The 16,657-nt window shown below is 28.4% G+C and overlaps 1 protein-coding gene across 1 annotated transcript; it reads right to left on the reverse strand.

Annotated features, from left to right (window-relative positions):
- Positions 1 to 3,142: 3,142 nt before the first annotated feature.
- On the reverse strand, positions 3,143 to 16,388 carry LOC111635260. The gene is made up of 7 exons (XM_023380170.1): positions 16,233 to 16,388; positions 15,154 to 15,198; positions 14,912 to 15,058; positions 10,384 to 10,551; positions 9,305 to 9,349; positions 9,063 to 9,209; positions 3,143 to 3,417 (listed from the first exon to the last, which is right to left on the reverse strand). The coding sequence occupies exons 1-7, from the start codon at positions 16,324 to 16,326 to the stop codon at positions 3,206 to 3,208; spliced, it is 858 nt and encodes a 285-aa protein (XP_023235938.1). The 5' UTR covers positions 16,327 to 16,388; the 3' UTR covers positions 3,143 to 3,205.
- Between the last annotated feature and the right edge of the window lie 269 nt (positions 16,389 to 16,657).

Genomic DNA, 16,657 nt, shown 5'->3' on the forward strand with positions numbered 1-16,657 from the left:
ATAAGTACAATATCATAAAAATGTAAAACATAAAAACAATTATTCAAGATTTGGTTCAATGTCACGACTGGGTGAATTCATAGATACTTGGCAATTTTCATCATCAACTTTTTATTTCAGAACTTTATTTGTCAAGACGTGTTTTGTGCATTAGCCCTCCTCAGTCTTGGAAAAACATATATGACAACTGAAAATACATCTATGTTATTCCAAGATATAATGCTGACCGAAGAGGGGCTAAGACACAAAACGCGTCTCAACGAATAAAATTTTGACCATATTGTGACCATAGGGTCGGCACCTCTTTGGCGCCCTGTCAGGATGACACCACCGAGTCTCTAGGGGACTCGGAAATCGCGACGTTAAGTCTAAAGATTTGCGAGCGGTAGCGGGTGAGCGATTGGATTCGGAGTAGAGGTGAGGAGAGAGACGAGGAAGTGACTTACTCGGACTCCATATTTTCTAACAAATAACAATTTTAATAATAAACAAAGAAAATACAGAGATATCGGGCATATTATCGGACTTAATTATACTATTCCGTTCGAGAGAGAGAGTTTACAACCGAGTCGCGGGTTGATAAATACNTAATTATTTTCCTACGTCACACTAATTTTGCGTGTTTTTTTCTCTTCTCTCTCTCTTTTTTTTTAATAATAAAATGATGTAATTTAAATACTGTGATAGGTTTTATGTCTTACTAATTTGTGTATTTTTTTTTTACTATATTTTATACTGTTCTACGTAGTTTCTTTAATGTACTATTAATCTATAATACTATTATAGATATTGTTGTGGTGCTGCAAAAATTAATGAAGTTTTAGAGGTTAAAATGAGGTTGTAATTTAAAGTTGTTTGTACTATAGAAAAGCTTATAGTGTATTAAAAAATACATAAGATATTCGAGTAGAAAGTAAAGAAAAAATGGGAGATATTATTACACAAAACAATTGCACGCTCCCTATATAAAAAAAAAAAAATGCCTCTTTAAGTACAACTCGACCCCCCTATAACACGGTTGATTTTTCCGTTTTATATGAATTCAACGTTATACGAGTCACTTAGATTTTACAAATACGTGTGCCGGGCTGTGAACAGCTCACGTATTTGTAAAATTTAAGTGACTCGTACAATATGGAATTCATATAAAACGGAAAATCAACAGTGTTATAGGGGTGTCGACTTACTGTTGAATCCCGATTAAACGCCTTATCCGGAGCGAGTTGTATGTACTGGAATAGTATTTTTGCCAATAAAGACAATGCACAGCTCGGAGGGGTGCGCGTTATACTCGGAACTGGGGTGTAGAAAATTTTAAAGAAGAATTTATTCGGATGATTTCACACGGCGATAAAATATTTTAAAAATATATTAAAGAATTTTTAATTGTAATCGTCATAAATGCTTTAATATTCTTGTACTTTATGGTTACTTTGTTCCGTGTTATCAGAGTTTCTGATGAGGCAAGATACGAATTAACATAGATAATTGGATACATACATAAATACAATAAAATGGCGTATTAAAAAGTGTACTTTAGTGCTCTTGGATTCAACTGTACTAATTCAAGAGCTCAGTTAGAACGTATTGAATATCAAATTAAACGTTTCAAAATTCAAAAAAAGTCACCAAAACTGAAGAAAAATTTGTATAAATGAATGAAGAATCGCTAAAACTTCATTAATTTCCAGCAATCTAATAACCATTAATACCTTTCTAACATTACCTAAGCATAATTAAACGTGTTAATAAGCAATTTAGCCTAATAAATGCATTAATTTCTTTAATTATTTAATTAAAGAATATCCAAAAATCGGCAGGATTTAATGATATTTAAAGACGGCAATTAGGCTTTATGGGATTATTATTATTTATTATTTTATTTTTTTTTTTTAAATTAGGCACAAGCCGGCGCAAGGATCACAGAATGAAATTAATGGCTTCTTTATTTTTTTTTTGTGTGTTGGATAGACATTAAAAATGGAGAATAAGCACATGTATTTTCTCTGTTCCTCATCCTTCCCACCATTAGAATCTATACAACAAAGTTTAGAACATGTTAACAGATATAGTAACTTATATAGGCCTATATATGTGTGTGTAACGAGTACACCTTTAACCATTCGTTTGACATTCCACTTGATATATTTGAGCAATCGAATATTGCAATTATTTTTAGTACAACTGTACATTTTACTATACATAATCATAAGAGAATACTTATATTTTTTTTTAAGTACAAACAAACTCTTGGTATATATACCTACACAACAGAGCTGGGGGGATGCTTTACTCATACATAACATACAATACGAGGATTATACATTATAAATGATTATAAAAATATCTTAAAAGGTATGTACAATACGTAAAGATGTTGATATGTTTAATATAAAATATATTTGAATGAATTAAATATTATTATTTTTGATTTTTTCGTGTCTGTATTAAACGCATTCCATTTAATTTTCGCCGCACGAAACTGAAACTATGGGCTAAATTTACATGTTTATTACGTGTTAAATTAATAAATTATCTTATATATTTATTAATTAATGCTTAAATTATTCAAATAAAACGTAATTTTTGGTATAAATTTATAGATTATTGCATTTTTCGATCGCCGGAAACGTCGCTCTTACACGTATAAATTTATGTAAATTTAACATTAACAATTGAAAATTATAATTGTTTACTATTATATCAAACTTTTCTCACTTGTTTAATTATTTATCCATCGATCTATAACTAAAAATTAATAATTTATAAGGTATATTTTTTAAGAACAAAGACAATTTATACACATACTCAAGTTGAGCCTTATGATTGTCTATATTAAATTATACAAACAGATAACAGAAATTTATAACTTTTATATATATATATATATATGTGTGTATAGATATATGTATAATATATAATATATTAATTATTGCAAACTTCACATTATAATAATGAAATATCCCACCTTTTAAACACTTGAAAGCACGTATTTACATGATTTTTTTAGAAGAAAAAAATTCAAACAAATTGATCAATTTAATATGCAATTGTTATACTAAATTATTATTATACTGTACATTTTTTATCGTTTTTATATATATATTTTTTTACATACAATCTGCATTTTATATCGTCTACGTTCCTGAGACTAAATTGTTTTTTTTTAGAGTTTCCTAGCCTTTATTTTCCATTATATTCGTTACTAAAGTCTATAGTAGCCTTTAATGATTGATAGAGATAGAGACCAAAGCAAAATATCATTTCTTATAGTTAAAGAAGGAACTGAATTGCATGCTTCACTCTCGCAAAAACACATAGTGCCTTTACCTTCGCTTTCTTTCATGCAAACGTGATCGACAAGAAACAGGTTGATTTGTAAATTTGATGTACAGGTCCTCCTGATTGCTTCCTGTTCTGTAAGAGAAAATTGTTTAAATATTTTAAAAATTTTTACTTTTAAAAATTACCATTAAATGTTTGATTTTATTTACATTAAAGTCTCTAAAATCCCTCCAAAAGAATTGGAATTTTTTGGAGGAATTTTAGAGTAAATCCAAAAATAAAGAGAAAATAAAGAAATAAAGAAATCCAAGTATAAAATAAAGAAATCCAAAAATATAGAAAGAAAAATATAGAAATCCAAAATCCAAAAATAAAGAAAAAAATCCAAAAATAAAGAAATAAAGAAATCCAAATACAGTGGTACCTCAGGATACGAAATTAATCCGTTCCGAAACTGAGATCGTATCATGAAAATGTCGTAAGGTGGATCATCTTTTCCCATACGATTACATGTAAAACCAAATAATTCGTTCCAACGCGAAAAACATACTCAAATTAAAGCCAAGTAATACATTTAAAAAAATAACTGTAGTAAGAAAAACAAATNTAAAAAGAAAAATATAGAAATCCAAAATCCAAAATTAAAGGGAGAAAAAAAAAAAACAGAATCCAGACAGGGAAAATTAACAGTAGACAAATGTAAACAAAGTTGCGTGATGATTTTTGTAGAAACAGTCACGAAAATACAATAAATTAAACATGAATTCCATAATAATTACACAAAGTAATTTAATTTTCTAGTAAAAGAATTGCTACTTTTTCAATAATAATAAAAAAACACGATTTATTCAATACACGAAAATGTTATTTTGATAATTAAAAAAGTTTAATGTATTACGTGTATAATTAATTGAGTTAATATTATATAATTTTAAGGGAAAAATTAAAAAAAAAATAATAATAAAAATAAAATGAAAGTTGAAAGAACTCGATTCACTTGTGGCATTTTGTATTCATAATTTATTCATTTTACTTCTTGAATTATTAAGTGAAAACTATCGTAAAGTTTATTAATCATCCGCAAGTTGTTTTTTTAATAAGATTTTTATATATATATTTCTTAAGTTTATTAATATTTTTATGATTATTATTTTATGAAAATGGAGTCTTAATATAGAGATTAGAGTATAAAATAGGGTCTTAGTAGAATGATTGGGCTGTAAATTGCGGTCTTGATATGACGATGGGGCTGTAAATTGGGGTCTTACTGTAAAAATTGGGCTATAAAATGGGGCTTAATATAAACGATAGACTATACAATGGGGTCTTAATATAAAGAGCGACCTAGAAATTGTGGTCTCAACATAATGATCGGGCTATAAATTGGGGTCTTCATATAAAGGATAAACTGTAAAATAAAGTCTTAGTACAAAAATTGGGCTGTAAATTGCGATCTTGACATGACGATCAGGATATAAATTGGGATCTTAATGTAAAAATTGGGCTATAAAATAAGGCTTAATATAAACGATGAACAGTAAAATGGGGTCTTAATATAAATGGTGGGCAGTAAAATGGGGTCTTAATATAAAGAGCGACCTAGAAATTGTGGTCTAAACATAAAAATCGAGCTATAAATTGGAGTTCTAACATAAAGAGCGAGCGATAAATTGGGGTCTTAGTAGAAAGATTGGGCTGTATATTGCGATCTTGACATGACGATCAGGCTATAAAGAGGGGTCTTAATGTAAAAAGTGGGCTATAAAATGGGGCTTAATATAAAGGATGAACTGTAAAATGGGGTCTTAATATAAATGGTGGGCTGTAAAATGGGATCTTAATATAAAGAGCGAGCTAGAAATTGTGGTCTCAACATAAAGATCGGGATATAAATTGAGGTCTTAATATAAAGGATGAACTGTAAAAATGGAGTCTTAATTAATATAATGAGCGAGCTAAAAATGGGTCTTAATATAAAGAGCGATATACGAATTGGAGTCTCAACAGAAAGCTCAGGCTACAAGTTGCGTATTTAACTCCGAGTAAGCAAAAAATTCGATTGAAATTTTTACGAATTTATACGACTTCAGTTAAAAAAATAAAAAAATTACTATTTATAATTAATTTTCAGTAGGAGTATTTTGGCACTGCTATGTTATATAAATAAACACACATACACTATTTAAGGTTAAATTAGTGATTTCTGATTACTTCTACAGCTTCCATTTATACAAAAATTGAGAATTTATAACTATAAATTCCAAAATTTACTTTCTTAAACACGTAATAAATCATTAATCCAGCATTTTTGAGGATTTATTTTAAGATATTTAACGTTAAAACTCGTTGTACTGAATCGATCCTAGGCTGAGTTCATTAAGAAAATTTACTGACAAGCGTAAAAATTTTAGAAAAATAAAACAATTCGCTGCTCCAGAACTAAAAAAATAATATAAAAAAAATGAAAATAATAAATGTTAAATCTGTAGATAAGCATTTACAGCAACTCTGTAAGGATATGAATGGATATAAAAAATAAATAATACAGTATATAAATGTAATGGCGTGTAAAAAAACAACTTGTTTATATTTTTTTAAGAAATTTTACACGTCAAAATTAAATTGAAATCATTTAAAGCCTATAAAATCACAATATAAAGGCTATAAAATCATTGTTATAACGATAGAATCCTCCAAAAAATCTACTAAATCGTGACTCAATTGGTTACACGTTACGTGCAGCTGCTTCGTAACAGGTTATGGGTTCGGACCATTATATTTTTTAATCTAAAAAACTCAATTTATAACTAGAAAACTATATAAATTGCTTATTTATCACGTTATATACTTCATATTAACTTGTTTACAGCCATTTTTTTAAATGATTTAACCCAAATTTCTGGTTTTTAACACTGAAAAAATTCGATCTTTTTTTTTTAAAAAAATTAATGGTTCAACTACTTATGAGTCATTAATTTAAAAGTTATTTTAAGGTTAATTAATTATTAAAACAATAACTCAGAAGCTTGAATGGATCTTAATTACAAATCTTACACCCCAAAGCTGTAATTCCTCTTACTCATTGATTATCGATAGTTTCTCTTCTTATACTCTTTCTTATCTAACGTATATGAACCATTTTATTAACGTTACTACAAATATTTTTCAATTTTAAAAAGTATTTTTCGATCCGAAAAGTCGTTTTTCGTCTGATGATTTTGGGATGCGGAAGAGGAATATCTTCGATTTTCAGATCGGAAGAGGAGCAGCATCTTTAGTATTATTTCCGGTTTCTTGGGGGATGAAGTTGAGGCTTGTAATCTCAATAATACGCGTTAGAAACCTCTTAGTATTTTTAGATACAGCTGTATCACTGTTTATCAACAAACAGTGGGATGTACTGTACGAAGATCATTCAGTAAGAGAATGTGGGTCATTACCAGAAATAAATTAGGAAATACCGTTACAGATACTAAGAAAATCCTCTAAACTTTATAAGAAATACTAAACTGTAGCTAGGGCATCGTGTATCATTATTTGATAGAAGGAAAAAAGGGACCTATTATGTGCCATAGCTACAAATCTAAGGCCAGCTAAGAATAATTTCTGAGTCTAAATTAAAACTTAAGTGAGTGTCTTAAACTTAAATTATGTCTGTAATGTGTATATTTATAAACATATTCAGTTTTAATCTTTAGTTATTTTTCTATAATTCTATATAGACATTCTATAATTCTGTGAATATCTAAGGAGTAAGAATTGGGTATTACTTCTTAAATTTAACAGAATTTTAGAGAGATAACATGTTTAGAATTCACTAGAAACCCTTCACATTCTCTTTAGATGAAAAATTTCTTTAAATATCTCTAAACATTCTTTTAAAATGAAAAAGAAAAACTTGTTTAAAAGTCTCTAAAACCTTCCTTAGAAAGAAAGATCTCTCTGTTCCTTTAGAATGAAAGACTTCACTGTTTCCTTAGAATTAAAAAAAAAACCTCTTTAGACGTAATTAAAAACTCCTTTAGAATTCTATTTAGATGAAGAATCTCTTTAGAACTCTCTAAAAACCTCCTTTAGAATGAAAAACCTCTTTATGACATGATTAAAAAGATCCATTTTAGAGACATAAACTCCCAAGAATCCTTTACAACTCGCTTAAAAAATTCCTTTAGAACTCACTAAAATTTAGAAGGACATTCCTCAACAAAATTACATTTGAGATGCCCAAAAAATTCAATAAATATTACATTTTAGAACAATGTATGAATTTGTAATGGCAATTCAATATTTACATAAGAGATCTGATGTATAACAAATGGATTTTTTTTTCTTATTATTATTCCTGCTTCCTAGTTGAAAGTATTTACTATTTTCTGCTTAAAACATTTTCTGGGAATGGTGTTTTTTTTCAATACTAAACCAATTGTTCAGCATTCAAAATCGTCGCATGATATTCTTTATATAATAAAATATGTAAAGTGAATGTAATTTCGGGTTACGTTCGGCACGAATTTCAAATAAAATTTCCCTAAAACAAAAAAAAAATCTAATAAATATTATTTATGGTTTATGTATAAACCATTATTAAAGAAAATTCTATAAATTTCCCCCCTTTATAAGGCTTTTAAAGCATTAATAAACCTTCTTGTATGAAAATATAATAAGAATGTCATCGTCTGAATGAGAAAATGCTTAGATATAAACAGGAGAGGAGGAAAAAATAAACTTTTTAATCGTTAAAAATATAATTTTACACGTTAATTTTCTCGTAAATCATAAATTATATTCTTAAATTAAGTTATAAAACGAAAAATTGCTTCTAAATCCTGTACTTTTTACGTAATAGAAGCAAACGTTTAATAGCCTTAAAACTGAAACCAAACCTCGATTTAACGCCACTCTTTATAGCGCTAGGGAATACGTACAAACGGATCTTCGTCTAAAACATTAATTAGAGAATGCTTCGTCCTTTGTTTATTAGTAAATGCAAGATTTTTCATCGCAGATGGGTATTGTTATCACCGAATCACGTGGCTCTCAAAGCACACAAATTTGCCTTAAACCTGATTTTTTCCTTCGATTTAAAGCAAATTTCGGTGGCGTTATATCGAGGTTTGACTTTAATAAAATTACTTAACGAAACAGAAATTTGATATTAAATTGCTTACATCAATTAAGTTTCCTTTATAAAGCTTTGAAGTTAATTATAAAGAAAATTTCTATAAAAGCAATTAAATAACTTAATTAAGTTAAGCTTGATTAAAAAGAAAAAAATCAATAAATTAACAAAGAAAAAAAAAGCTATAAAGGAAGCTTAAACAGTAATTAAAGTAGCACTTAAGATCGATTATAAATTGCTTGTAATAAACAAAATAGAAAGAGGTAATAGAGTTTTATAAGTAAAGTGCACCGCTTAAAAGCATTAAAATCGCTTAAAGCACTAACTAGAAATCGTAAATAACCTACAGGAGCTAGAATTAACAATCATTTAATTCGCCTGGAAAGATACTAAAATGCTTTTAAAGGCAATCAACTATGCATTTAATTGCTTATATATTTAAAAGCAATTAAGATAACAGATGAAAGCTACATAAATATAATAATGAAAGCTCATCCAATTTTATTCTCGCAGCACTTATCGCTACACTATTTATAAATGATGAAGAAAAAGCTCATTTAGAATTTATTACCAGTAATCTGCTTAATTAATTTCCGCTAACAAAACTTTAAAAAAGAAAAAGGAAATAAAAGAGTAGATTTTTAAATATTTATATTACTTGTTCCTTTATCTGTAACAATCTTGACGCAGCATCCCTCGCAACGTCTCAAAAGTGCTGGTTCCTGAAGTCCCGAACTCTCATTGAAAGGATCCTTGCAGCGAGCATCACTCCATGAATTGCATTCGTAACACCAAAGCCTGGAATCTACACGAATTTACAAGGATTTGATTGAAAAAGAATTAATTAATCCCGTAATATATACGTTAATTATCTCGTATATTTAATCACAATATACTCACGTATACATTCTTCTTCAGCTCCTAGTGGTATAACAAAGAGGAAAACTGAAGAGAGAAGATAGATTTAGAAAATGGAATTTTTAAATTTATAAACCCGAATTTTTCCATGATAAAAAAATAAGAAATTAATCATATTTATTCTTTATTTTATTTTAGCCATCGTCTCGAGTAATCGGATTACAAGATGATTCGCGCCATGTTTCAGCATTGGGTTTGTAACAGATTAAACAGACCACACCAGAAACAAGTAGCACGCCGATGATATTTTGGCAATTTCGTATGCAAAATGGCAAAATATTTACTAATTTTACGTCAGAACGTGCATTTTCCTCGATTAGAACGGATCAGAAAATGGCACTGTTTGGTGGTATCGCCGCTTGTAACAGAAGGCAATTAATCGTTTCGTCACGCACCCTGACGTTCGAATTTTTTATACAATTAAATAATATACATAACTAACCTTCGATTTTCTGAGAAAAATTGTAAAAAAAATGAATATTTATGGCTATCATTATCATAAAAATATCATATAGTGCTTTTAGGAAATTCAAACGTGATCGACATTTGTATCGATTGAAAGCACACGACCATTATCTCACAACGTGAAAAAGAATCATTATCTTTCTTCGTGATAAGACGTATATTTTTTATATATTATATTATATTATATACGCATTCGAAAATAGCATCAATTCTTCATTACGGGGGTTTCCTTCAGATTTCTATACGAAAATATGACGTAGAGGAACGTAAACAACATAAACATTTCAAAGAAACATTTATATCATTTACTTCTAAATCTAAAAATAACCTCAGCATATATATATTTAAAAAACTTATATACAAAATGAAGATGAATAAATTAAAGAATTAACCGTAATAATTAATCAAATAACAGTGGTTTATTTAGAGAAACACAGGAGGGTATGTGTGTTTGTGTGTGTGTGTCTTTTTTTCCTGTGTTGATGAATATTACTAACACTTGTTAAAAATAAATGGAGAAGGGTCAATCAATGGTGATAGTGTTTCTCTCATTTACGTGAGGTTGTTTACCGTTTCTAGTATAATTTAACACTTACCTAATAATATTATTCCAAAGGATAGTATTCTAAGAATATCCAGTAGTTTAGTCCAATTATACACTTTGTTGTGAAATAGGTGTGATGTGTACATTCCGGTCACACTAAAGTCTTCTAGAGATGTTTGGGAGACGTATTGATCATGTCTAAATTCGTCTCTATGGTCGACTCATTGTATAGTTTGCAGCGCCATCTGCTGTTGATATTTTCTAGTATCGCCCCTGTAAATGACTCACCATCCCCCCTCCTATTTTTTACTTCCCAGAATTCTAATAAATACAACCAACGATACGTTTAACACCGTATTTTTAAACGACAAAATAAAAATTATGTATTTTACGCACGCGTAATTTTAATTGTATTATTTAAAAGTTTGATTATTAAATCCGCAATTCTTTCTTCCATTCACAAAGAAATTGATTGCTTTTTTTTAAAAAAAATTGTCAGTAATTGATTTATTAAAAAATGTATTTACGAAACAGACAAATTTTATATTTAATCTGTTTCATAAATACATTTCTTAAAAAGAAATCAATTACTGACTTTTTGTAAAAATTCAATCGATTTCTTTGTAAATTACAGAAAAAAATTTAAAATTTCAATTTCAAATTTATTTTTAAAAAATTAATGCGATTTATTTATTTTATACGGTAAAAACCTGTCTAAGAAGCACGAATTTTATGTGTTAATTAAAAAAAACAGACTCGTTTAAAACGAAAACCTGCCTAACCGGAGGAAATATTCGGTACCGCACCAGTTCAGTTTAAACAGGTTTTACTGTATTTAATAAATTTTTCTGTTTTTATTAAGTAATAATGAATAGAATACAAATAAAAATTATAAATTTATAACTACAGTAAAACCTGTTTAGAACGGACTGAACCTTAATAGAACGGAAACTTAACTAGACGGGAAGAATTCTTCGATATGTAGCGATTTATGTTAAAAACCTGTTAAAGACAAAAACCTGTCTAAGCAGGAAAAAATCTTCGCTACCGTGCGAGTCCGGTTTACATAGATTTTACTGCATTTTAATACATTTAATTTTGAAGTTTTCTAAAAGAGCAATTTAGTACATTATAAACCTGTTTAAATCGTACTCGCGCGAAACCGAATTTTTTTTTCCGTTTTAAAACAGGTTTTCTTCCATTTAGTTGAGTTTTCTTTCTATTGAGGTTCCGTTCTAAACAGGTTTTACTGTATTTATAATAAGAAATTAAAATATGAGTTTAATTTTTAAGAATAAAAAAATATATTATAATTATTTACTGAATTTTTGTAAAAATACAACTAATTTTTTTTTAATTATTAAATTTAATTGTTAATTTTTAAACAATTAGAATAAAATTAAATACTTTTCTATTTCTTCACGCGTTAAATAATCAATTTCTGCATTTTTGTAAAAAAAGCAATCGATTTCTTTTTTTTTAAAAAAAACGTAATTTATTGCTCAATTTCTTAATCAATAATTAAAACTAATGATAATTTTTTGTATTTTTTACTGGATTTTTTAAATAATAAAATACAATTTTTTTTGTTTTTTCATTGATTTTTTTTTAATTTAAAAAGTATAATTCAGGTACTGATTTTTATGATAATATTATAAAAATTTTAAGAAATTACTGCATTTTATTTAAAAACTTATTTATAAAATATAGTTTAGGGTTGAATTTATTAATAATACAGCAAAACCTATGTAAACCGGAATAGAACGGTACCGAATATATTTTTACCAGTTTGGAAAGTGTCCCTTTTTAACAGGTTTTTAAACATAGGAAAGTCGTTCCGTTACGAAGAAGTTTATTAAGTTTGGAAAGATTTTACTGTAATATACAATTAAAATTTTAATCGATTTCTGTAATTTTTTTAAATAATCGATTACCTAAAACGTGATTTTATATTTTAAAAAAATGCAATTTCTTAACAATGAAATGAAAACGATGATTTTTTTTGCGTTTTTAACAAAATTGAATTATTTAAGAAGGTGAAAAATAAAATAAAATGCCGATTTCTTTGATGTTTAATCATCAATAATATAATACAAACAAACATTTTCCTTGTAGAATGATGAAATTTTCCTACAAAAATCGATTAATTCTGTAATAAATTCACTTAAAGAGATAACGAAACTGCTGATTTGTGTCCGGAATTAAATTACTCGATTTGTAAAATGTAATAAAATAAAAATTAAATAATTAAAATAAATGAATTTATTTTATAAATTTAAAAAAAACAAAGTTAATTAACTAAACTCTAGTATTAAATTTCTTTATAAATAAAACGTAATTATATAATATTATGTAGATGATTATATAGTAAAAACCTGTGTAAACTGGACAGAGGTGATACCGTATATAATTTTAACACAGAAAACTACTGCGCTTCGAGGAATTGTCCCGTTTAGGCAGGTTTCTATTTTATTGAGGTTTTCTTTTACTGTATTATAATAATTATATATATATTTTTTTAGTTTTCTGGAGAAATTATACATTCTTTAATCATATTTTCTGACCAAAATAGTGTGTAATTTTATGGTAAAATGACAATTTTATGAGGATACGACGACATTCATTCATTATGTACGACCCGAACATAAATAATTCAAAATAAAATTCCCATTTATAAATGTGTTTTTATTATTAGAAAACACTTTTATAACCGTTTAAACCGGTGATATTAGAAAATTAATTTTGTATATTTAATCATTTTAAGGGACTGTTTTGGGAAGGTCACGTACATTATTGTACACGATGAAGAGAAAAGGGAATCGAGACATTGTGTAAGTGGCATGCAAATTTGTTCTTATAAGATTACTTACTAGTCGTGGGGAGATAAACTATCAGAATTTTCTGTCATTTTTAATTTCAACGTGGCTCATATTATAGACGTAATTAAAGTAGAGGATTGCCAAAAGTCCATAATTGTACACAGCAAGGGTTGCCAGAAGTCCATCAATGTACACAGCAGGGGATAGCAGAAGTTCGTCGTGCACAACAGGGGATAGCAGAAGTTCGTCGTGCACAACAGGGGATTGCCAGAAGTCCATCATTGTACACAGCAGGGGATAGCAGAAGTTCGTCGTGCACAACAGGGGATTGCCAGAAGTCCATCATTGTACACAGCAGGGGATAGCGGAAGTTCGTCGTGCACAACAGGGGATTGCCAGAAGTCCATCATTGTACACAGCAGGGGANTCTGCTGTTGATATTTTCTAGTATCAATATGTAAAGTGAATGTAATTTCGGGTTACGTTCGGCACGAATTTCAAATAAAATTTCCCTAAAACAAAAAAAAAATCTAATAAATATTATTTATGGTTTATGTATAAACCATTATTAAAGAAAATTCTATAAATTTCCCCCCTTTATAAGGCTTTTAAAGCATTAATAAACCTTCTTGTATGAAAATATAATAAGAATGTCATCGTCTGAATGAGAAAATGCTTAGATATAAACAGGAGAGGAGGAAAAAATAAACTTTTTAATCGTTAAAAATATAATTTTACACGTTAATTTTCTCGTAAATCATAAATTATATTCTTAAATTAAGTTATAAAACGAAAAATTGCTTCTAAATCCTGTACTTTTTACGTAATAGAAGCAAACGTTTAATAGCCTTAAAACTGAAACCAAACCTCGATTTAACGCCACTCTTTATAGCGCTAGGGAATACGTACAAACGGATCTTCGTCTAAAACATTAATTAGAGAATGCTTCGTCCTTTGTTTATTAGTAAATGCAAGATTTTTCATCGCAGATGGGTATTGTTATCACCGAATCACGTGGCTCTCAAAGCACACAAATTTGCCTTAAACCTGATTTTTTCCTTCGATTTAAAGCAAATTTCGGTGGCGTTATATCGAGGTTTGACTTTAATAAAATTACTTAACGAAACAGAAATTTGATATTAAATTGCTTACATCAATTAAGTTTCCTTTATAAAGCTTTGAAGTTAATTATAAAGAAAATTTCTATAAAAGCAATTAAATAACTTAATTAAGTTAAGCTTGATTAAAAAGAAAAAAATCAATAAATTAACAAAGAAAAAAAAAGCTATAAAGGAAGCTTAAACAGTAATTAAAGTAGCACTTAAGATCGATTATAAATTGCTTGTAATAAACAAAATAGAAAGAGGTAATAGAGTTTTATAAGTAAAGTGCACCGCTTAAAAGCATTAAAATCGCTTAAAGCACTAACTAGAAATCGTAAATAACCTACAGGAGCTAGAATTAACAATCATTTAATTCGCCTGGAAAGATACTAAAATGCTTTTAAAGGCAATCAACTATGCATTTAATTGCTTATATATTTAAAAGCAATTAAGATAACAGATGAAAGCTACATAAATATAATAATGAAAGCTCATCCAATTTTATTCTCGCAGCACTTATCGCTACACTATTTATAAATGATGAAGAAAAAGCTCATTTAGAATTTATTACCAGTAATCTGCTTAATTAATTTCCGCTAACAAAACTTTAAAAAAGAAAAAGGAAATAAAAGAGTAGATTTTTAAATATTTATATTACTTGTTCCTTTATCTGTAACAATCTTGACGCAGCATCCCTCGCAACGTCTCAAAAGTGCTGGTTCCTGAAGTCCCGAACTCTCATTGAAAGGATCCTTGCAGCGAGCATCACTCCATGAATTGCATTCGTAACACCAAAGCCTGGAATCTACACGAATTTACAAGGATTTGATTGAAAAAGAATTAATTAATCCCGTAATATATACGTTAATTATCTCGTATATTTAATCACAATATACTCACGTATACATTCTTCTTCAGCTCCTAGTGGTATAACAAAGAGGAAAACTGAAGAGAGAAGATAGATTTAGAAAATGGAATTTTTAAATTTATAAACCCGAATTTTTCCATGATAAAAAAATAAGAAATTAATCATATTTATTCTTTATTTTATTTTAGCCATCGTCTCGAGTAATCGGATTACAAGATGATTCGCGCCATGTTTCAGCATTGGGTTTGTAACAGATTAAACAGACCACACCAGAAACAAGTAGCACGCCGATGATATTTTGGCAATTTCGTATGCAAAATGGCAAAATATTTACTAATTTTACGTCAGAACGTGCATTTTCCTCGATTAGAACGGATCAGAAAATGGCACTGTTTGGTGGTATCGCCGCTTGTAACAGAAGGCAATTAATCGTTTCGTCACGCACCCTGACGTTCGAATTTTTTATACAATTAAATAATATACATAACTAACCTTCGATTTTCTGAGAAAAATTGTAAAAAAAATGAATATTTATGGCTATCATTATCATAAAAATATCATATAGTGCTTTTAGGAAATTCAAACGTGATCGACATTTGTATCGATTGAAAGCACACGACCATTATCTCACAACGTGAAAAAGAATCATTATCTTTCTTCGTGATAAGACGTATATTTTTTATATATTATATTATATTATATACGCATTCGAAAATAGCATCAATTCTTCATTACGGGGGTTTCCTTCAGATTTCTATACGAAAATATGACGTAGAGGAACGTAAACAACATAAACATTTCAAAGAAACATTTATATCATTTACTTCTAAATCTAAAAATAACCTCAGCATATATATATTTAAAAAACTTATATACAAAATGAAGATGAATAAATTAAAGAATTAACCGTAATAATTAATCAAATAACAGTGGTTTATTTAGAGAAACACAGGAGGGTATGTGTGTTTGTGTGTGTGTGTCTTTTTTTCCTGTGTTGATGAATATTACTAACACTTGTTAAAAATAAATGGAGAAGGGTCAATCAATGGTGATAGTGTTTCTCTCATTTACGTGAGGTTGTTTACCGTTTCTAGTATAATTTAACACTTACCTAATAATATTATTCCAAAGGATAGTATTCTAAGAATATCCAGTAGTTTAGTCCAATTATACACTTTGTTGTGAAATAGGTGTGATGTGTACATTCCGGTCACACTAAAGTCTTCTAGAGATGTTTGGGAGACGTATTGATCATGTCTAAATTCGTCTCTATGGTCGACTCATTGTATAGTTTGCAGCGCCATCTGCTGTTGATATTTTCTAGTATCGCCCCTGTAAATGACTCACCATCCCCCCTCCTATTTTTTACTTCCCAGAATTCTAATAAATACAACCAACGATACGTTTAACACCGTATTTTTAAACGACAAAATAAAAATTATGTATTTTACGCACGCGTAATTTTAATTGTATTATTTAAAAGTTTGATTATTAAATCCGCAATTCTTTCTTCCATTCACAAAGAAATTGATTGCT

The sequence above is a fragment of the Centruroides sculpturatus genome, unplaced genomic scaffold (assembly GCF_000671375.1).
Source record: "Centruroides sculpturatus isolate CEXI.00-Female unplaced genomic scaffold, Cexi_2.0 scaffold857, whole genome shotgun sequence".
NCBI classification, from domain to species: domain Eukaryota; kingdom Metazoa; phylum Arthropoda; class Arachnida; order Scorpiones; family Buthidae; genus Centruroides; species Centruroides sculpturatus.